This window comes from Scleropages formosus, chromosome 19 (genome assembly GCF_900964775.1).
Source record: "Scleropages formosus chromosome 19, fSclFor1.1, whole genome shotgun sequence".
NCBI lineage: Eukaryota > Metazoa > Chordata > Actinopteri > Osteoglossiformes > Osteoglossidae > Scleropages > Scleropages formosus.
In genome coordinates this window covers 20,738,496-20,761,938 of record NC_041824.1, presented here as the reverse complement: position 1 = coordinate 20,761,938, position 23,443 = coordinate 20,738,496, and the positions used below count along the sequence as shown (strand labels likewise).

General features: G+C 44.2%; 2 protein-coding genes across 3 annotated transcripts in view; both read left to right on the top strand.

Annotated features, from left to right (window-relative positions):
* The first annotated feature begins 675 nt into the window (after window positions 1-675).
* LOC108939050 (midasin-like) lies at window positions 676-18,228 on the top strand. The gene is made up of 7 exons (XM_018760153.2): window positions 676-1,136; window positions 1,680-1,727; window positions 3,019-5,364; window positions 8,514-8,580; window positions 9,410-9,497; window positions 9,615-9,737; window positions 17,244-18,228. The coding sequence occupies exons 2-7, from the start codon at window positions 1,685-1,687 to the stop codon at window positions 17,343-17,345; spliced, it is 2,769 nt and encodes a 922-aa protein (XP_018615669.2). The 5' UTR covers window positions 676-1,136; window positions 1,680-1,684; the 3' UTR covers window positions 17,346-18,228.
* Window positions 18,229-18,883: 655 nt separating this feature from the next.
* The window catches only part of LOC108939278 (filamin-A-like), a 37,175-nt gene continuing 32,615 nt past the window's right edge, over window positions 18,884-23,443 (top strand). For both annotated transcript variants that reach the window (XM_029246347.1, XM_018760458.2), the window contains exon 1: window positions 18,884-19,174. The gene's annotated coding sequence lies outside the window, so the exon portion shown is untranslated. The remainder of the gene's footprint in view (window positions 19,175-23,443) is intronic.

Genomic DNA, 23,443 nt, shown 5'->3' with positions numbered 1-23,443 from the left:
GGAAAAAAGGTACTTGTGTGACTCACATAAGTAGCTGCCTTGTTTCCTGGGATTTATGCAAAAAATTAGACTAGGAGATACATAACTCACTAAATTAACAGCATCAGAAAATGTAATATGAGTGACATATCTGAGTCATCAGCTGTGCATACAAAATTTTTATTGGGGGGGGGGATCAAGGAAGAGTAAATTTAATCTTATTCGACTATCACGGTCAAAAATATCTTCTGCAACATCATATGAGTGCATTATCTTATGAACTGGAAGCCTGATATACACACAAGGCTGGAGGAAACAAACCAAAGTGTGTTCCAGTGATAGGTGCTCGGATCGAAGATTTGTCTGTTCACGTGTCAAGACCTCATTTTTGTGTCGTGACAGATGTGCAAATATACACACGAAAACAGAGCGCTAAACCAACACCACAGCGGTGGGCTGTGTGTGTCTATGAAAAACATAACACTGGTTACTCTGGCTGGCACTTGTCCTCTTTCAAACACACACACACACACACACACACACACACACACACACGGTTTTGAGGTTTGCAGTGCGTGCTACAGCGTAACGCTCGGCTCGAGCTCCGAAGTCAGGAAGGAAACCGTCTGCTGGTGGCGGGGCCTTTGCACTCTGCAAACTCTTTAGTGGAACAAAGTAGAGAATTATAAAGCATTGCTTACACTGTGAGTGAAGAATAAAAAAAAAGGAGTTGATATGCATTTTATCTTAGCTGGTTTGGTGGAGAGGTTATTACGGAAGCAGATAAGCTGACATGGATGGGGAGGGTTATAGAGAATTAAAAAAAAAAAACCCTTGTTGCGCATGACATCTGCCGCATCTCTCGATGAAGTAGCTGAACCACAGTTAAAATGGGCTTTTCCGTTACCTCGGCTACCTCAGCTGCCAGTGCGAGAGGGACCGGAACCAAAACAAAACTTTGCTACGAAAGACATGTTTTCACATAGCTTTTGAGTCACGCATCTAAACTTACAAGCAGCTTTTATGCTTATATTTTTCTTTTTCATTGCAATTTACATCCTTTTAAGTAAAACCGCACTCGGTTTTCACTCTTCTTACTTTTGGCTTCTTTTTTTATGCTGCCACTGTGACAGGAAATCACCAAAGAAACGAGAGCGGTAAGACCAAGGCCTCACTCTTTTTCTCTTTGGCACGTCTTTTATTAATAGATTTTATTTTAATTATTGCTGTTCAAGGCATTAGATGGCTCACGTTTGTGTGGTAATTTCACTGCATGTTATGATTGGAGACAAAGGGATGGGTGGCTTGGCTCTTTGTCTGCACTTTTACTTGTTTCCTTATACATTTATTTTTCTTTGTTCAATTATTATAATCATTCGCAGTTATTTTATGCTAAAATGCACCAATTCTGCATTTTGTATGTTAAAATTTAAAGTGCGTACTTACTTAATTTGTACCTACTGCAACATACTTGCTGAATACAAATTTGTTTGATGAATCAGTTATATTTCTTCAGTTACTTGGTGTAAAACATCATTGTTTATAATTATGAATATATTTTAAAGAATTCAGAATGTTTTAATGAAGGTCAAGAACAGTTTTTTTCTTTTTTTTTGTACCAAACGCAGCTTTTGAATGTAAAATGCTTTTATTTCAGAACAAGGAAATGTTTCATTAGTATTTTCCCTCGTTTCTTTCAGATAAAATGGAACAAAACATCACTGACTTACTAAATGATGCGTTTTCAGGTAAGATGCCTTCTGCTTGTCTTCCTCACGAAACACTCAACACACCTTTTTATTTCTTCAGTCAGTTGTAATATGAAAAAGTGTCACTAGAGGGAACCCAAACCTCACAAGCGCTCTGGGTTCCAACTTCACTTTTAATGTGCAGTTCTACCACATCCAGAGGTGGCGCTGTCGTGCACAAAATGTTAGCTTTTTTTTTTTTTTTTTTTTTAATAAAATAAGAGCAAAGCCGTTTAAACATCTTCTAAAGGGATCCCCCCCCCCCAAACATTAAATCTTTTTTTTTTTCCCCCATATCTGACATGTTTTGTCATGGACCTTTAGGTAAGAACCACCTTTGTGTCCTGGAAAATCACTGTGTCTTTTTCTGCATATACTGCACATTTGGAAAGAGCAGATTTTATGCATCCTATAAATTGTCAATAATTTTAAATATGGTGTGATCTAGTTCAAGCTTTGTTACCCATTTAATCCAAAAAAGGAGATACAAATTTAATTTAAGTAGACATACGTGTATGTAGTCAGTTTTGTTTTGGCAACAGTTACATAAAGGAGTTTTCCATTTACATTTATCCATTTAGTCAACACTTTTTCCTAGATTGACATATAGTGATTACTGTTTATTATTTAGCTGTCACCTTGTCCACGGAGACTTACAATGTTAACTTTAATAGATGATGCTCAGTACAATAATTCACTCATTTATGCAGTACACTATTATACCACAAGAGATCACACATTCCCCCATGCATACACACACTACCAGAAGCTCAGAATCATCAAATCACCTGAAAGTGGTCTCTGAGAGTAAACCTGTCCAAACACTGGGAGAACACACAAACTCTATACAGATATATCAGGGGTCAAACCCACATGTGACTGCATTGTTCAGGTGCACCACCCAGGCTTCCTTAAATATTCACCTCCAACACCTATGAATATAATATATACACAAACAACATCCAAGATAGAGTTTATAGACTCTGGACCACACTTATCTTAATCTTCTGTCAAAGCAGTTTGAGCACCACTCCAAACTTAAATTTGGACTAATTTGCCCTTTCTTTTCAGTTTTCATAACTTGGGCTATATTAATTTTCTATTCTGATGAGCGATAACAGAGAGAATTTGTTATACATATGTTTAACAAGAAATTATTTATCTAGATTTTACAGGACAAGTAAGATCTGTGAAACCTATTAAACCCAAACTAGTCATAAACACCATTTCATATAAAACAAATGTGAAATGATAAACTTTGTTTTAAATGATCCAAATTTGTTTATTGCAGATACAGTTTTGCCATCTTACCAGGAAGAGGATCTAAACTTTGATGCCCTAAATTTTAATGAGAGTGACGAAGAAAGAACTGAAAGCATTGGCTTCAGCTGGCTTCCAGGGCTAAAAGAAGTGGATGAAGATCTAGAGCAAATGAAAGAAACTGTGGAAGTCTTCAGTAGTATGTCTGGGGAGGAATGCCAGTGGGATATTCAGAATGTAGGGGCTCTAGCATATGATGTCACAGTAGAAACGAGCAATGAAGACAGAGATTTGAAGGGAGAAAGAGATGAGAATAATAAAGAAAAACTCAGCAACAAGGAGAATGATTCAACAGAAGAAGAAGGTGATGATGTTGTGCAAGAAACCAGCAATAAGGAGAGAGATTCAACAGAAGATGAAGGTGATGATGATTGGCAAGAAACTAGCAATAAGGAGAGAGATTCAACAGAAGATGAAGGTGATGAAGGTGTGCAAGGAACCAGCAATAAGGAGAGAGATTCAACAGAAGATGAAGGTGATGATGATTGGCAAGGAACTAGCAATAAGGAGAGAGATTCAACAGAAGATGAAGGTGATGAAGACGTGCAAGGAACCAGCCATAAGGAGAGAGATTTCACAGAAGACAAACAAGAGGATGTTGGAATGGATGATTCTGGTCATCCTGACTACTTGTCTCGGGTGGCCAATTTGAAGGGTCAATATTTAGAGGAAAGAGAGGAAGTCACAGATTATCGAGGAAGTACACAGATTTTGTTTCAGGATGAACGAGATATTGGTGGTGATGAAAATACAATGAAAATGACCTTTTCTCATGTACTACCTCCACATGCAGAGATGCAACAGGAAGGAAGAACAAATGAAAAACTGGAGAGCAGAGAAGAAAAGAAAGATGACGAAGAGAAAGAAGTCATAGCTGAGGCACACAGTGGGACCAGGCAGTTTGCTGTTGGCCTATTGTCCCATGGCAAAGACAACTTTGACAAACAGTTTCTCGAAGGCTTACATCATCATCATCAGCTTGGGGGAGACTTGAAGGAGTTTTCTGAGGACGACCAAGGAGTGATTGGAGAAGACTATGCAGAGTACCCCTCAGAGTGCTTTCAGCAGGAAGATGAAGAAGACAGAGAGAAGGAAGTGGGAGGGATCAAAACTGAATCAACACAGGAAACAGGAAAGCTGGAAGGTAATGCACCTCTGGAAAGAGAGCTGTCTGAATGGGAACTTCTAGAGAAGCATACAGATCTCTGCAAGGAGCATTTGTCCTGGAAGGAAACTGTAGGGGATCTTCTAAAGGACAATGATGCCTTTGTTTTGGGAAAGATAACAGAAGAGCAAGGTTCAGAGGAAGGCTGGATAGAAGAGGAAAATATGGATATGGAAGAGAAAGACATGGGTAGACATGCAGAAGGTGAAAGAGACGTGCTGGAAGAGACTGGGGCTTTATCTTCATATTCTTTGAGCGAGCAAGACAATGAAGAATTAGAAGACCTCGAATCATTAAAAGTTACAAAGGGAAGCGAATCTAGCGAAGAGGAATTTATTGAAGGGGAACATTTACATGACAACAGACAAAAGTTTAGTGATACACAAGATGAAAGTGATGATGAACTTCAGTGTAAAAATGAAATAGAGGAAGCGGAGTGTGGTCAAGAAAATGATGGTGAATCTAGTTTCAGTTGTACAGGTGGTGATGGAAAGAGGGATTTCATGGAACTTGAAGAAAGGAATGATGGCTACCCTGGTCAAAGCAGTTTGCTGGAGACCCTGGGAACCTGGAATACACAGACTTCAGGTATTTCCTTCTCTGGCACAGACAGTGACAGAAGCTCAGAGGACAGTTTCAGCCTGTCAGAGCCTTTAGAAACCTCAAGTTATCCAACCACTTGGCCAAAAGATGGGACAGAGCCTGCATCTCTAAACATCTCAGAGCAGAGAGAATGGATCCTCTCAGAAGCTTCAGCACCAGGGACTAAAGATTTTGGGTATAGAGAGGAGAGGTCCTGGAAGACAGAGATGACACCAGAGGAGCTAACCTCAGAAGCACATAACGCAGCAGTGTTGGAGCCCCACGGTTCTTTCAGTTTTCAGCATATGATCAGCCAAGAGCTGGAGAGAGTAGGCCAGGAAGTGACAGCTACAGATGTAGATGTTATGGGAGAGCCTGGAGAGGAAATCACCACACATCTTCCCTCTGAACACGAAGCTTACAGTGCCGTAGGAGTAGAGGAGCATGAGTTCCATGATGACGATGACAATGAGGAAGTACAAGAGAGGAACTGGGAGCAGGAGAAAGAGCGAATTGAGGCTTTTTACCGCTATTACAACGATGACCAAGATGGCGCTGCGGAGTATGCAGGTGATTATATGATGATGATTTAATTAAACGGTTCTGATACAGTAATTTTATTTGCTCTATATACATATTGTTTTTAAATCAGATCTGGTAACTATAACAAACTAAATGATGTACATACTACACACCTTCCCCAATAAGGCCATTTCATATTTATCAGAGACTTTTCTCCAAAGCAACTTACAGTGTTAGAGTGCTTTCAATTATTTACCCATTTATACAGCTCGGTTTTTATTACTGGAGCATGTACCTTCCTCAAGGTAATGCAGCCAGAGGTGGGGATCAAACCTGTAACTTTTGGATCCAAAGGCAGTAGCTCTAACTACTACGCTACCAGCTGTCCCGTTTATCCTTTTAGCAAGGCCAGGTTAACATTACTGGTTTTCGGAATATTAATGTCATTTGATCATAGTTCAGGGGGTGTGGTGGTGCAGTGGCGCAGTGGGTTTGACCGGGTCCTGCTCTCCGGTGGCTCTAGGGTTTGAGCATTGCTTGGGGTGCCCTACGACGGACTGGCGTCCCATCCTGGGTGTGTCCCCTCCCCCTCCAGCCTTACCCACTCTGTTGCCAGGTTAGGCTCCGGCTCCCCGCGACCCCACTTGGGACAAGTGGTTTCAGACAATGTGTGTGATCATACTTTCCTGTACTGTATGTCTGGAGTCACTGCCCTACGGGAGCTGAGGCATAGCAATGTGGTACCCATGGAGGATAATGTATTACAAAATTTTACATGTGCACACTTGTAAAGGATCTCCTGCTAATGTTCTCTGTACTATAATGTGTGATAAAATGACCCTAAACTGAGAGAAACAAATCAGTTGAAAATGCACATAAATGGGACACATAAATCCAAAGTAGCGGACAGCTAAGCTCTCCCTGCTCTCATATTTCAAAACACCTCATTCACCTACAACTACAGTGCTGCTTGAAAGTATGAGAACCCCTCATGTCCCTTAGTTTTACCACAAAATGATATTTAAAGAGGATCACTGTTTCTCATGTGGCATAATAGGTGTGTAATGACCAATTCCATGTGTTGCTCTAGAGAAAATCGTGTGTGTAGTAGAAACACACAAGTAGTGCAGGTGTAAAAATAAGTGAAGCCCAAGTGTCAGCAAGTAAGCAAGTAGGTAAGTAGAGTCAGGTGTGTAAATCATAGTCATTTATTCATTTTATAAGTTTAACATTTAACGTTTAGATTTCATAAGTTTACTGTAATTGCCACGCCCACACCTCCGAGCCGACACGGAACACCTGGGACGCAACGCAGACTGGGGCATAAAAGGCTGCATCAGACCAGCAGCTGATGCGGAACCTTGTTCGGCATTCTCATTTGCGACCTCCTAGCTAATTCCTGTTCCCGAAGGCCTTCCCCGATCCCGTCCCTTGTTCCCACGATCCTATACCTCTTTATGATCATCGACCTCTTGCCTGTGTACCGACCTCGCCTTTCGGATTCTCCCTGTTACGACGTTCGCACCTCGAAGACCCATCGCCTGTTCTCTGACCTCCTCTCTTGGATTTCCCCGAATACTCCACGTGTACCGCTCTGCACTTGGGTCCGCCGCTTCCTTCCAGACCCAGCCATGACAGTAATATTTTATTCTAGAATTTTGACTATCCCTACAGGGTTCACATACTGTCAAGCAGCGCTGTGTTATACTTTCAGCTGACTGGCTTTTGCCAGCTTCAGATTTAATAACCTTTAATATGTCTGAAATCATTTATGAAATCGCAGTGTCTGAATAACTAATTTCTCATTACGGATTCCACCGATATTCATACCCCATACGGCACATACTTTGACAAATGTTGCAGACTTAGGGCATTTTTAGTTATTTCATGTAAAACAGTGCTATTCGAAGATGAATGACTGTGAAATTTTTGGGAAAAAATTGAAAGAAACAAATTCTTTAATAAACTAATGTGGGACAGAAGGTTAGTAAAAACTCCAAATGTGGACATGAATTATCTCAATTACATACAAGGATTTCGAAACAGTTCCTGGAATTCCACGCTGACCTCATATGAGAGGGAATGAAGGAAAAGGAGAGGAAGTGAATTAAAACCAGGAAAGGGGCAGATCAGAGCGGCAATGAGCGCGATAAAGTCGCGGACGGAGGGAGAGAGAGACACGGGGGGAGATGAAAACGTGAAAGAAGGGCTCATCGGATGCACCCTTCTCCTCTGCTCCTTCCTCACTTTCTCTGCCCCTCTCCTTCTCTTTCACTCCTCCCTCCCCCAACACTGTTTACATTTCTGCTGCTTCTTGACATTCTTTTAGCTTGTGTGTTTATGACCTTGTCCTCTCCTCAAACGCTGGGTGTCCTGGCAACCTAGGAAAACATGTACATGCAGGTGCAAAGATGTGTGCTCGCACACACACACACACACACACACAGAAGCAGGCATGCCTCTGCTCTTCACTCATCATCTGATGTGTACTTGCTTACCTAATAAGAATGACATGATTGTGTTGACTTTTAGACCACTTACTGTGTGTTTAGGTGTGTGATTTGTGCCAGAAGGGAGCAGTACAATGAGAGACAGTGAGCGAGGAAGCCAAAGGTTTTTCATAGCTCACTCCTCTCTTATGTTTCACGGTAATACCAGTAACATCAAGTTATTTTCTTTGAAATATTTTGCATTTGTTAGTGATGATCATTACTAGGAGTTGTGGCTGTGGGTAACACGTCTCTAGGAAACATTGGCTTCACTTCCCAAGTGGTCACTGTGGTGTCCTTTGTTGTGAGAACATTTCCTCAATACTCTGTTGAGTCACTCACACACACACACAGTCTGAAACATCTTGTCCTAAGTGGGGTTGGGGGGTACCAGAGCCTAACCCAGCGACATAGGGCATAAGGCTGGAAAGGGAGGAGACACACCCAGGGCAAGACGCCAGTCCATCACAAGGCACCCCAGGCAGGACTCAAACCCCAGACCCACCGGAGAGCAGGCCCTGGCCAAACCCACTGTGCCACCGCACCCCCCCTGTTGAGTCTTTCAGTATAATATAGTGTGGGATGATCAAGGGTTTCCCAGATGTGGTTCTAATAAGAGGTTCAACAAAATTCTCCCTAAGTGAACCCTGCGCGGAGCACGACACCAAGGCAGCCAGCGATTAACCAATTTTTCCTTGTGCATTTTAGCCCTGAATAACTCAGAGAGGAAACACACCGTGAGGTTCTGCCTTCAGACCAACCTTCCGACAGACAGGCAAGTAGGCGGTCGCACTGCACCAGTCCCCAGCAACAGAAAGAGGATTTACTCTCTCTACATATTTCTTGCCCCCTCTGTTCAGTTGAAAAAATATGTAGAGAGAGTAAATCCTCTTTCTGGGATCCGTTGTTCCTGTGAAGTTTGCGCAAGAAAAATGCTGCATAAAAAGATTCCACAAAACCCTTTCTCCGTGTTACGAAGGCATTGCCGGGCCTCTTACTTTTTGTAGTTCCTTGCGGTTTAGTAACTTACCCGCCTGCAGCTGTACACAAAGAAGGGAAAACCAAATAAATGGTTCTGGTTCTGGGAAATAAGCACTCTAGTCCTTCGCTTGGGAAGTCTTGCTGTCAAAGCACTTACGCTACGAACGCTGAGTTACATCATCTGTTTGTTTTTCCAAACATCTGTTTTTGACTATTTCTAGTGACCCAGTTTAAAAACCGAAGATAATAATGCCATTTTCATTGAAAGTTTTCGTTGCGCGAAAAGAAGCGCTTTAAAATATTTCAAAATGGCCCCAAAATGGACAAAAATTGTACATTATTCTGACAAATCATCCTAGGGCTTCTAATGAAATAATACGCCAAAGTGTCAAATGCATTAGAAGTGAATAATTAGTTTTGCAGTCGTGTACAATCTGGCACGGTTCCTGTTGTCATGTACGCACTGGTAATACGAAGGCTTGTACCGGCATCATCGGTTGCTACGGCAACGAGTACTTGAAGGGATTCTCCGATTTGTACACCCGGAAGCCCTCGGTGATGGTCAGTAACGAGCGACCGTGGGAAGCGGTGCGTCGTCATGGCGACTGTACTCGTCTCTGCAGCAGTGACATGGAAGACGGGGTTAGCAGCTCCTCAGATGAGGCGGAGGAACACGACACACCGGTGACCAGGATGTCTTTGGACTTTGAGGTAGGAGTGTGAGTTAAAAGGTTTGTGGGGTTGGGAGGTGAGGTGGGATGGGGGGAGGGGGGTTCTGATGTATGGCATGCCAACGGAATGTGTCTTTTGCACATGTGTGCTTTTTAGGAGGACAACGATGGTGAGAGACAGAGGGAAGACTTTGTCCTCCTACTGCAGCAGACTCAGGCGACTCAAAGGGAGATACTGAAACTGAGCACAGAGCTGAAGGCCCATCGCAGGAAGAGCAAGGTAACGCACTCTTACGCTGTCAATGTCCCATGGAGCTTTTCTGTTCGCTCTAACCTCACAAGTAGAGAAACTTTGTCACTCTGGATGTGACAGCATTGTGCGAGGCGATCCAAGCAAAGAACAGTCCTGGGCAAAGAGTTGAATCCAAAACTTGTTCTTGTAAGCCAGCTGAAACAGTGAATGTATAGTACAATAGGTACTATAGGCCATGATGCACACTTTACACACACAGTCCGCACTACAGACTGTATGCGTTTGTAATGGACCAGCGACACGGTACAGTAAAATACTGGAATATTGTAATAACCGTGACCAGTCGCGCTGCATACCATGCTGCCGCTGCATTGCAGACACAATGATATATATTTTCAGTCCGTCAAGAGCCTTCAAATCACCATGGCACCATGTGACAATAATCTACACCCGTCATATTAACATATCAAGGTAAAGAGTAACAGCAAAACACCGTATGGCTGAATTTCACTGGCTTTGACCCCCACCCTGAGTCTGTACAGCGAGTGTGTTGTTCAGTGCAAAATTCATAGACCGGTTCAACACACAGCAGAGGGGGCAGGTGTACGGCCCCAGCTCTGTCACCAGCACACCGACCTCACACTCAGGATCAGACTTATAAGCATCAATCAGACACGAACACCGTGACCGTGAGCTGCTCACGTCGAATGACCAGGGGCATTGCAACTGCGGCCGACATGTTTGCATGTTCATGATGGTGATTTGGCACCACCCACCTCCCTTTACATGCGTTCGGTTACGGTCATGCATGTGCAGACAGAGCCGGAGGAGTAGCGGTGACGGGGGAGTGTGGGGTGGGGTGGGGTGGGGGGGGTGTGTGTTAGACTGCACGAGATCAGTCACAGTCACTCATTGTTGCCTCTCTGTGACCCTTCGGCATTCCTCACCCCAAATATGGAGAAAACTGTGGTAGCCTTACGCTCGCTCTCTCTCTCACTCTGATGTAACGTGGTAAAAAAAGGGGAGACGGAGCGGCGGTGAGCGAGAAGAGAGAGGGAGAGAGGGTTAGAGAGGTAGCAGGAACCCCGAGCTGTGAGAGTAACACTGGGTCTGTGTGGAAACAACCACAAGTGGCTCAGTAAATTCACACCATAATTAGGAGCTAATGGTGCAGGGTATTCTGGGTATTCAGGATATTCCGAGATCGGATCTGTTGTTCGCAGCTACTTAGCCTTTGAGGTACAAGACCCAGACTCTATGAAGTTGGCAACAGCAGTCGGAACACTGAAGGCTGACGGCTTAAATAAGTAGATAATGTCTGAGTCAAGACAAAGAAGTTGGCCCCACTTTACATGGGGTCGAACCTTAAAAGAAATTGCGTCCAAATAAATTTGAAGTCGGTAATGTAACGCGACAGCTCACGTAACATTGCTTTTATCCAAAGAAAGATTACGAACGCTTTTTTGTAGGTTTAGTCGGATGCTTTTTATGACATTTCCCAGACGCGTGCAGGAAGATGCCCTGTGCTATTATGCATTGGCTTCATCTAATTCTGTTTGCCATTAAAAAGCATCTCTGTCAGTGCTGCTAGAGTGCGCTCATGAATTAATAATCCGCTTCGATTCGTGAGCTCAGTTCCACAGAAGCGTTTCTTGTCTTTGTGTGATTTTTTTTCCCTTAATCGCGCTACACAAAACAAACTGAGTCCAATATCACGTGATGCCTCATGCATCATTATAATTTATTTAATGGGAGAAATATTGGTCCTTCAAAATGAGCATTGCCTTTCCCTGAAACTGACAGCTAATACAAAGTGAAGTTACTGAATATAAAATATCCGCTTGGTCTTTGTGGTTTTTCATTATGATGTTGAGGACATGTCCCACTTTGCATGAAGAAAGAGCATACACTAAATTAAAGACACACTACCGGCACCGACTCAGCTTTTGGTCTTATGCTTTCTAGTGACGGATCTTTCAAGCTCAATATGTAGCTCGATTTATGAGAAGACGGTATGAGCGTTAACCGTTTAGGCATCTTCGGAAGAGCGCGGCACTCTAGTTGCGGCCTCGTCTGCGTCTCGGGAATACGGCCCAGTATGTTTCAGTTTGGTTGTTTAGAACGTCATGTGACGTCCGTAGAAAGCAAGCTAGCCTTAAAAGGCTGGGTTTTTGGAAGTAGCTAAAGGCCAGAGCGTCTGCGAGTTCCAGGGAGGGTTGGGGGGCATTTCAGAGAGATGGAGGGCTTATAAATCTTCTGCATCACACTGTAAGCCATAACTTCAGGAAGGGATGTGAAATGGAGGGGGAGCACTGTAGGCTGTACTTTTAGGGGTGAGAGGGTGGGGTGGGCCATGGGTGCATGGAGGGCCGTACTGTGCCATGGTGGGTTAAAGGAGCAGGTCTGGGGTATGCAGGCACGAAGTCGTAATTTATTCCCTTATCCTTCTTTAACCTCTGCTTCTCTCACGTCGCTTATCCCAGCTACTGGTCTTCATCTGCCTCAACCTGCTTTCTGAATGACATCAGAAAGGCATTTTCATTTCTTATCTTTTTACAATCTACTTTTAAGAAATGGAAGTACTTAAATAAATGTATGGCAATAGATAAACCTCAGTACTTGAGATTTGCCAATTAATATATGAGTTTGAATTTGCTTCCGTTAGGGTTAGCCGAAAACCTACGAAATTGTAAGGAAACAAATACGGCGAAGCGCCGTTTCTGCAGGCTCTATTGTGAGAAGTGTTTGAGTACACCTTCAGTTTCACGCCCTTCACATTCGTTGGGGTTTAATCCGGTGTCACACACACACACACACACGTTGTCCGAAACCGCTTGTCCCAAGTGGGGTTGTGGCGGACCAGAGCCTAACCTGGCAACACAGGTTGCAAGGCTGGAGGGGGAGGGGACACACTCCGGACAGGATGCCAGTCCATTGCAAGAATAGCTGCATACACACACACACACACACACACACACACACACAGTTGCGGGGAGCCGGAGCCTAACCCGGCAACACAGGGCGTAAGGCTGGAGGGGGAGGGGACACACCTAGGACAGGACGCCAGTCTGTTGCAAGGCACCCCCAGCGGGACCCGAACCCCAGACCCACCGGAGAGCAGGACCCCCCCCCCCCCCCCCCCCCCCCCCCTTAGCTGCATACAGAACTTTAAGAACTTTTTAAACAGGTAACATTGCACTTGATTCATGGAGCTCAGGGGAGATCAAGGCAGAACTGAGACCAAAAGAGATGCCTTTTGAGAATAACCTTTTGCCACGCCCACGCCGCCGAGCCGAAGCGGAACACCTGGGGCGTGGCGCAGACCGATGCATAAAAGGCAGCATCAGACCAGGAGATGACGTGGAACCTTGTTCAGCCTTGTTGCTTGCGACCTCCTTACGTCTTCTCTACTCTTTCCTCATCCCTAAGCCCTTTCCCAGTCCCGAGACCCTACTCCTTTATCCTTGTGCCTCCTTTTGATCATCGACCTCTTGTCTGCGTATCGACCTCGCTTTCTGGATTGCCCCTTTAACGACGTTTGCGACTCGAAGACCTTTTGCCTGTCCTGTGATGAAGTCTCTTGGATTTCCCATAATAAAGCCCTTATTCCACTCTGCACTTAGGTCTGCCACTTCCTTCCGGGACCGACCATGACACCTTTTGACAAGCTCTAGGCTAATGTTAATTTGGTATGATATTTTAAGAAAATTTAACGATTAATGCATCACATTATTATTTACTTGTGTTTTGTTTTAAGCAAATAGTTTGTTTTACTTATATATGTATGACAGCACAGGGGGGTGCAGTGGCGCAGTGGCGCAGTGGGTTGGACCAGGTCCTGCTCCCCAGTGGGTCTGGGGTTTGAGTCCCGCTTGGGGTGCCTTGTGACAGACTGGCGTCTTGTCCTGGGTGTGTCCCCTCCCCCTCCGGCCTTATACCCTGTGTTGCCGGGCAGGCTCTGGTTCCCTGCGACCCTCTATGGGACAAGCGGTTCTGAAAGTGTGTATGACAGTACAATTTTCTGGTTTGGATTAAAAATATTAAGTGTCCTTTCCCAAACTTAACCCTTTCCCCTCTTGGATTTGAATGTTTGCCCAGTTTGATTTGGCCACAGTCACACCTCTTACATCAATTCAATTCACACACAGTGGCTGAAACCACTTGTCCTAAGCGGGGTTGCCGCAAACCAGAGCCTAACCCGGCAACATGGGGTGTAAGGCTGGAGGGGGAGGGGGCACACCCAGGATGGGATGCCAGTCCCTCACAAGGCAACCCAAGTGGGACTCAAACCCCAGACCCACCAGAGAGCAAGACCTGATCAAACCCACTGTGCCACCACACCCCCTAGCTCAATTCAATTCAATTTTATTCAGTTCAGTTCAATTTATTTTGATAGAGCACTCTTCTCTCACAGTGACACAGAGCGCTGAGCAATGGATTATCAGGCCGCAAAAACATAGTTGGAAGTCTAGCTATATTGTACATGTAATGACTGTAATAACAATATTACCTAGTAAAGCTGTGAAGTAAGCCAACTCGCCACGGAGGAAAGGAAACAAAAAAACACCCAACCATAAAACAAGGGAGAAAAATAAACCTGTGGGGGTCCAAGTGCCAGTGGCTGCCCACCCCTCCTGGGTATTCCAGATAGAGGAAGAGTCCCTGTAGTCACAGCTAACGGAAGCTGAACTGTACGGCTGTTTATCATATGGCTATGATCACTATAACCTAATAAATAGAAATGTTTAGACATTCTTGGGGGGTGCGGTGGCGCAGTGGGTTGGACCACAGTCTTGCTCTCCAGTAGGTCTGGGGTTCGAGTCCCGCTTGGGGTGCCTTGTGACGGACTGGCGTCCTGTCCTGAGTGTGTCCCCTCCCCCTCTAGCCTTATGCCCTGTGTTACCGGGTAGGCTCTGGTTCCCTGTATGGGACAAGCGGTTCTGAAAATGTGTGTGTGTGTTTAGACATTCTGCTGGTTCCCAGGATTAATTTTTACAAGGTATTTCTCTGTGGAAGAGCACTGTTGTAATTTTAACAAACTCCAGGGGGTGCAGTATGTGAAGAAGCAGCATGGCTGGAACACAGGACAGTTTGCTGAGTGTCTTTTAATGGAGAAATGATCAGACGCAAGTGAGAAATTCCTGTCCTCTTATTCAGGCTTCACTCTCAGGGGTTTGCCTTTTAAAGCCAACATGAATCAGCCCACAGCGAGGTGGCATATGAGAGGGTAAATAGGAACGGGCACAGGGGCACATATACCTACACAGACGTGTCCGCATAAACTGGCGCAGACACTCACGCCCCACTGTACATATGGACGGACCGAAGCCGTAGACCCATCGTCATTCTAGAAGACTGCATTTATCTATATGAAGTTAATACATAATATTTTTTCATGAGTAATGCGGTGTGCTTTTTGCAGATTTATATTCAATAAACCTGTGAAACACTGGCCTGTGCATATTCACTTCTGATCATTTAAATGTTTATTTATTTTGGAAAAGCAAAATACGGCCGTGACAGATTTGAAAACATCTTTAGACTTTGTGCATTTCGCTCAAATACGTGGGGTCTCGATCGGCAAATGCCTGATTTCTGTAAAATTTTCCCACATGAAATGAAATGTGATGCAGAGTACACTGCACTTTTCATGGACGATATCTTTGAAATTTCTGCAGTATTTTGCTGAGCCACTCTTTGTAGGTGCTCACCTGTGGCTGCTGTCACATCTCAAGGGGATATTGGGTCTGTTCCCCTCCAACTACCACAGCACTTTTTGCTCTGACCTGGAACTTTACTCACTATCTCCGCCCTGCGCTTCCTTCCCCTGCCCACCCCTCCCTTTCCCCCAAACCAAGCCAATGCTCCACAGGGCGTCTGGGACCTGGCCAGAACGTACACACACACACACACACACACACACACACAAACCCACCCTCCAATGCACAGAGATGGTCCACCCGCCGCACTCTTTCACTCCAATCTGTCTTTTGGAGAATTTCCTAAATAGGTTTGAAGCATTTAGAGATGCACACCATGAAGGCAAGGGAGGGAAGAAGGGAGAGGAACTGAAGAAGGCATCATGGGAGGGGGGGGGGCGCAGTCAGAATTAAAGGGACTGGGACCTCAGATAAAGAGAAACGGGTATAAAATTTCATATTTTCGATGCATAGCGGTAATTTTTATTGCATGGCCAAAATGCCTACAAGTCCATCTCTTTCAGTTGACTTTTATTACATTAGCTGATTGACTGATTCACTAATGACAGTAAAGTTTTTACTCAGGGTCCTGTGTCCTTACCTAGAAGGATCTTGGAACTGGACCCAGCTATTGTGAGAATGACAACATGATCATATCATGATCCCACTCCTGCAGTATCTCACGATCAAGAATTATTGCACAATAATGTAGAAAAAATAGGGTAATCCTTTTGGAATTTCAGAGCTTGTCTGTGTTTCAAATTGTTTGACATTTTATGTAATGAATGTTTACGTGAATATGGATATTTTAGCAAACTGTAGAATACTCAGTTACCTTTAACAGGTATTCTCTCAATTACTGTATGTAAAATGCTAGTTTCCTCAAACTAGTTTAAAAGACTTCAGGACAAGTTATTTATTTTTTTATAACAACTGCAATTACCCCTCACCCCATCCAGGGTGTATCTTGCCTTGTGTGTGCTGGATAGGCTCTTAATATTCATGGTCCTACATTATACAAGCGGTTATTCAAGTCAAGTGAAGTGAAGTGGGTTTTTATTGTCATTCCTCTATATAGCTCGTATACAGTGGAACGAAATGTCATTTCTCCGGGACCATGGTCCAACACAGAACACTACGAGTGCAGGACTACATAAAGTGCAAATACACAACAGTGTGAGATGAGTGCAGGACGATAAATATCCAGAGCACTGAAGGCCTAGTTTTGTATAAGTCCTTTCTCAAAACCACAAATCAGCTGGATAATTTTGAATTCCATTACAATACTTATACCTGGAAAATTCTAGTGCAACTTAAAATTATCGATATTAATATTGACATCATATTTTTTTAAACGATGCTTTACCGTAAGCTGAAATGTGTGATGTGAATACTCATTTCTAATGAAGAGAGGAAGAACCCAGTCTAAGCCAAACTTGTTCTTTATTTCAAGATTCTGTTTGTTTTTTTTAGCACCTACTTTAATCCCAAACAATATATGCGTGTTACTTTTTGCTTTATCCATTTATGCTTTGGGTTTTTCACAAGCACAGTTTGCATTGTATAATTCTGCCAAGAATTCGTTTTCTTCTGTTACCTGTTGTTGCCAGTAACTGAATTATCCCTACTTTAAAAAGTACTATGAAATATATCAGTGTGTTTATCTTATTTTATCTTTGGAGTTTTCACTTGATGGTCTCCTATTGAGACAGACTCCACTGTCTTTCATACTGATCTCTTTCTTGTTTTCTTAAATGAGCGGGCGAGTGGCTCAGTGCTGTCAAGAGTAATATAATCGTCCTAATGTCTGCTGTCCCCGTCCTCTTTGCTCAAGTTGTCCAACCCGCTGTATGGCTGTCTGAAGATAAGCCTGGTGACAGTGCTGGGAGTCCTCTTCTTCTGGTGGGCCACAGACCAGCTGGAGTGGATGGCATAATTCGAAGGAGCCCTAGAGACACCCAGTCGGCGTGTGGCCAATGTACTGACATTCACTGTAATTTCATAAAAATCATGCTATAAATGCTGTCACTGTGTCAAAACATTGCAACGGGGAGAAAATGTATAATTTGACCCGCCGTACGAGACTACATTTTGTGTAACGAAGTTCTTCAGGTCGAACGTTCAAAGTGATTCGTAATTTGAAAGGTCTGACCTTACAGCAAAAAACTTGCAACTGTAGACATAAACTTGGAAAACAGGGTGTTATTTCTGAATTTTATATCCGAGCAACTGCTGACATTTTTACAATAGGCTTAGATGAATTTATTGTTGTGCGAAATCTCAAATGCATTTTATTTTTGCTAGATGGTAAATTTTAACATGTGATGTTTCTTTATTAATCTCTTAACTGACATTGTCTTTGGTAATAAGTAAGTTCACCTCATTTCCTTAACCACGGCAGCTTTAACATACGTGTTCGGCTAAATAAGTGTATTACTGTGCATTTGGAAAAGAAAATAAAGGTGTCTTTTTTCGGTTTTCCGTCTCAGCGCGTGTCCTGCTTGCTCCTGCTCGACGTCCCTTGTCCTTGGCGAGTGTTTGGACACTGTATACTCTGTTCCACGACAGGACACTTCAGAAGGATCAGCATGACGTGGTAATAAAGCACTTGAACGGGTTGGTCCTCTCACACACCTCTTCATCACACACAGTAGGAAGCGCATACGTAAGAGGATTCCCACACGGTGTCCCGGAAACGGTAAAGCCCTCCTCATTTATACAGCCTCCTTTGCCTCACAGTAAACTAGAAAATGTGACACATGTTTCGAGGGAGGCGAGAGGGCACCTGAAAACATGAGGCAAACCTCACAGCACCCGGACCGCAGGCCTGGGCCCGGGTTTGAATCGGGCTCAGTCTCCGTGGGGTTTGTCTCCTCACAAAGCCTTCGTCCAGCATTTGTGTTGGTCTCCTCACAAACTCCAGACATGTGTTTCAGCTGGACTGGAGACTCAGTCTAAACCGCACCTGTGCGTATGTGTAAATTACTCATGACTCTGTGTGTGTGTGTGTGTGTGTGTGTGTGTGTGTGTGTGTGTGTGTGATGCCCTGCGATGGACTGGCATCCCCTCCTGGGGCTACCTCAGCCTCCTGCTCTGTGCTTCTCCAATACAATACGGACCACTGCGACAGACAGTCAGTCATTTACTGGTAATATTTGTGGTGAAAGCCATTAAAGACAGACTGTTTATTGAGCTTGAAGGCAGTAATAACCGTGTAAAGGTGTGAAAAGAAGGAAAGGATCGAGTAAAGGAGCGCTGAGTGGTGCTGTGGGGTGGGGGTGACATCATGTTTGTGAAATCCAAAGGCGTAGTCGCCCCTATCGCGTCACACTTCTCCTCGCTCTCCTTTTTTCTTTTCTTTTTTTTTTTTTTTTTTTTTTAACACACACATTCTTCTGTCAGGAAGAGAAGCGTCCACCTCATCCGTGCACTTTTTACATTTGACCAATTAAGGCGTTCGCGTTCGGGGGGTCGCGCAGGAGGGGAGTGCAGAAAGGGACGCGCGAGCCGCCGTCACGCGAGTCCTTCCCTCGAGCTCCTGGAAGATTTGGTCGGAGGGGCGAGTCGACAGAGAGAGAGAGAGAGAGAGAGAGAGAGAGAGAACGAGACGGAGGGAGGGAGAGAGGGAGGGAGGGCGCGAGAGGTGAAGTGTCACTGTACCGCTGCAGCGCTTTCCCTGTGCTGGCATCGCGCGCCACAGCGGGACACACGAGCGTCTGGTCTCTGAACCGAGCGGGAACGAGCAGAGAAGAAGTAGAAGAAGAAGTAAGTGTGTAATTCACCCTCCTGTGTGCTGCCTATGTGTGGTTTGTGTGTGTGTGCGCGCGCGCGCGCCTTACGGTAACAATACCTGCTTTTAAGAGCGACACTGGAGCCACAGAGCATCTCGACATCAGCTCTAGGCGACCGCGTACTGGAGCGACTGAGCAAAACGCACGCGATGCGCGCGCGACACCACCGCGCGCGCTGGCTGTACAGTGACACCGCGGGCAGCTGGAGCGCTGACTGCGCCTCGGCCGAAGCGCGAGGTGTTTACCCGCGTGGAGCACAGCGCAGGTGTGTCCTCGCGCGCTCACCGCCACTGCACTGCCTCGAGCTGCAGCTGTGTCACGCGCAAACGTGGAGAAGCGCGAACTTTTTTTTTCAAAGAATTCTGGAAAAGTAGTCTCGCGCACTTTCGCCGCGAGTTGAGTTCCCGAATCGGTTTATTAATTTATTGCGCACATACAGTAGGTTACCGTTACGTACACCAAGCTCGTCGTGTTGAAGTTTGTACGGTATTTCTAATGCACTGCTTAAAAATGAGAAAAATTGGCTTTTACTGGCCCAACAACAGGGCGCCGTTGCCCAAATTTGTGCGTCGAATATATGCCTGTGTTTTTCTTTTTTTCTCTGCTCTCGTGGTCTGTTTGGATTTTCTCCATTTTGATGTGTACTTTGGATATCGGCGCCTTTTGGGGATTTAAACTCCATGTGTTGTGTAATCCAATTAAGGTGTTCTCGCCAAATAAGGGAAAATATGGAAAAGATGTATTGTGCCAGAGCCGCTGAGCTGTAGCGGAGCGCCCTGTGAGGAAGGAGAGCGCCTCCTAGCGGCCCGTACTGACCCTGCTCTGCACTGACCGTGCCGCTCCTCCCGAGTCCCGAGTGCAGTGCAGTGATTTCGGGCTTCGCTCTCACAGCCGCTGCACGGCCTTATGTTTCTGTACGAGTAATTCAAATAGTCCTGCTTCTTTTAATTACTCTACACCACTTGGGCATACGTGTGTGTGCTGTTTTAGGGCGGGAGAAATACCTGCAGCAAATAAGTTTTGTACCATGGTAAACAGCTGTGAACATGACTGCAGCGTATAGATTTTGTACCATGGTAAACAGCTGTGAACATGACTGCAGCGTATAGATTTTGTACCATGGTAAACAGCTGTGAACATGACTGCAGCGTATAGATTTTGTACCGTGGTAAACAGCTGTGAACATGACTGCAGCGTATAGATTTTGTACCGTGGTGAACAGCTGTGAACATGAGTGCAGTCACCAGGCCAAATTGTGAGAACAGGGATTGCTGTTCTCGAATTCATAATGTATCCTTTTTGGCTACTGTACCCTTTGAGGTCATTTTTTTGAAAGCAAGCATGGCCAGAAGTTTAGCTGCCATGTGAGGACATCCTCCGCTTGGCACATGGACAGCACTCATCCAGCACTGCATGTCCCAGCGAGAGCGCAGCGTTTCGGACACGACCTGCTGTGTGCCGCTCGGCGCTCGCTGCGGTGCCCTCCTTAGTGTGCACTGTATACGTTGTCCTCGCATAGTCTCAAGTCAGAATATTTTGTCCTGTTTTCATTTCCAGAAAGGGCTCAGCTAAAATTACCGCGACAATATTAATGCGAAATATGGCAGTGGGAGGAACTGGACCTGTGCCCGAAAGGCTGCTGGTCCAAGTTGTGGGAAAAACCCTGTGTGCTGTTATTCAGGAGCTCATCCCGAATGGTTTGTAAAACATTTAGCTGCATAATAGCTAAAGTAAGCCATGTAAGTCCTTTTGGACAAAATCACCGTTTAAACACCTAATAAAAATGAAACGATGATTGAAGCAGTGAAAGGCCACATAATCCCACTGGAATGGCAGAATATTTGGCCTGTGATTTTAAGCAGGCAGTTTGTTTTTCAGTTCTGACACCACTTGTGTATATAAACATATACACAGATAATATCATATATATATATATATATATATATATACGTTTTGTATGCATGTGCCTAAGTGCGTTGTTATCAAATACATTTTATTTATGGGCATTCAAGTACTAAGTACAATTGTAAATTACAATTAAAAGGCACAGCTTGTTAACCTCGAAACAGTCTGTTTAAAGTAGGAGTTTATACCTTTTTTCTTTACTGACCTTTTTAAAGACCAAAATGATGTATTAGGTCAGGCTTTATGCTTACTGTAAGTGGTTTGCTGTGTCCGAGAGTCCAGGATATCCTCTGTGTCGTCATGGCAACACTGGAATCTGAGCCACCCCTGTAATGTCATTTGTTTTTCATGTTTTCACATTTTTTACGTATTCATCTTTTGCCTTAATTAAACATGCTGAGTCTCCTGTAATATAGTTACACAGATGAATGAAGGACCTCTGGTTTCAGCTGAATGTTGATAAGGTTGTAATATGTATTTTAAAACTTACACATTTAAAAGAATTGCAAACATTTCTTGTAGCAGTGCTATTTATGAACTGTAAAACTAATGAATGTGGGCAATTCAAGTTTTCAAATGATAGTTCACATACGACATTTACATATCTGTAACATTTGCAAAGTTTGATTATTAGTTGCTTATGCATGCAAACATGTAGAGCCCAAAGCAGGAGAATACACTCCAGGAAATATGTGTTTCAGGAAAACCCGCAGGAAGTCACAGGTAAGTCACAGTGCCAAAGGTATGTAGTCCAACTACACACACACACACACACACACACACACACACACACACACACACACACACACACACACACTGTCTGAAACCGCTTGTCCCAAGCGGGGTCGCGGCGAGCTGGAGCCTAACCCAGCAACACTGGGCGCGGGGCCGGAGGGGACACACCCAGGACAGGATGCCAGTCCATCGCAAGGCACCCCAAGTGGGACTCGAACCCCAGCAGGCCCTGGCCAAACCCGCTGCACCACCGCACCCCCCACAGACCCGAAACATTACTAGTCATTATGAGTTGAGGAGGTACATTGAAATATCTAACCATGGTATTACTATAGGATCAAGTAGACAGTTTGACTAGTCATGCATACTTGATCCAGCCATTCTTAGAAAAACACTGTATGTCCTGTTTAGATGCACAGAGGACAAAGCTGGATACATCAGTTCAGCGGTCCATAGATACTCCACAAATATTGCAGTTTGGTGCAATTTTACATCACAAAACAGTGTAAATCCCCCTTCTTCTCCCTGAGGATGTTATAGACTATGACTACTACTCAGACCTCACTGTATGGACATCCTAAGTAATCCCAAGAGGTCTGAATACCATACAAAGAATATCCTTTCAGCATTAAGAATATATATATTTTTTTTGTAGTAAACCCGTTGTGTATATGTGTGTGCTGTTTCCCTGAGTCATATTTGGTTATGTAACATTTAGTGGCAACAGTATAACCACCTCATGCATCAACATTACTTTTTGCCCATAGGAATATTAATTGAAGTAACTGCTGGAGATGACAAATTATTCACAAATGCTGGATCATTATGTTTATAGGAATACTTTTCACAACAAATGATCATTGGCAGCACATGTCTCGTGAAGTCTGATTAGCTAGGAAAATGTACTTATACAGCAGGAGCAGACCACACTTTCAAGGACTGTGCGGTATTCTTATGCTACACAGTTGCGGCAGCTGAAAAAGTGTGAATCAGACTAGTTTGGGTTCTACATTTTTAAATCAGGAGAAATATTTTTTTAATTTTCAAATGCTTTTGGGATCTGTCATAGCCAGGTTTCTGGTATTTTATTATGATATCATTTTAACGTGACTCATCTCCCATGGCTGACCCCCGTCTGTTTGTCATAGAGCAGATATAAACAGACTGAGTGAAGCTGATACTCCACCCTTCAGATTTATTACAGACATGTGACGTGTAGATTTCAGTATAAATCAATTTTATTAGTAAATACGTTAACAAACAATATGAGAATAAAAATCAGGGAGTTTCTCATCTTGTCTTTAGAATTTCTTTTTTACTTTTATTTCCATTTAGACACACCAGTGCTTTTATTTCTAACAGCTGCACTTTTTCCTTGAGAACTCAGTGTCTGATTTTAATGCTGGAGTGAACACCTGTACTTTGGAGTCATTTATACACACACACACACACACTCACACACACACACACACACACACACACATTGTCTCAAACCACTTGTCCCAAGTGGGTTCGTGGCGAGCCAGAGCCTAACCCGGCAACACAGGGCACGGAACACACCCAGGGCGGGACGCCACGCCATCAGAAGGCACCCCAAGCAGGA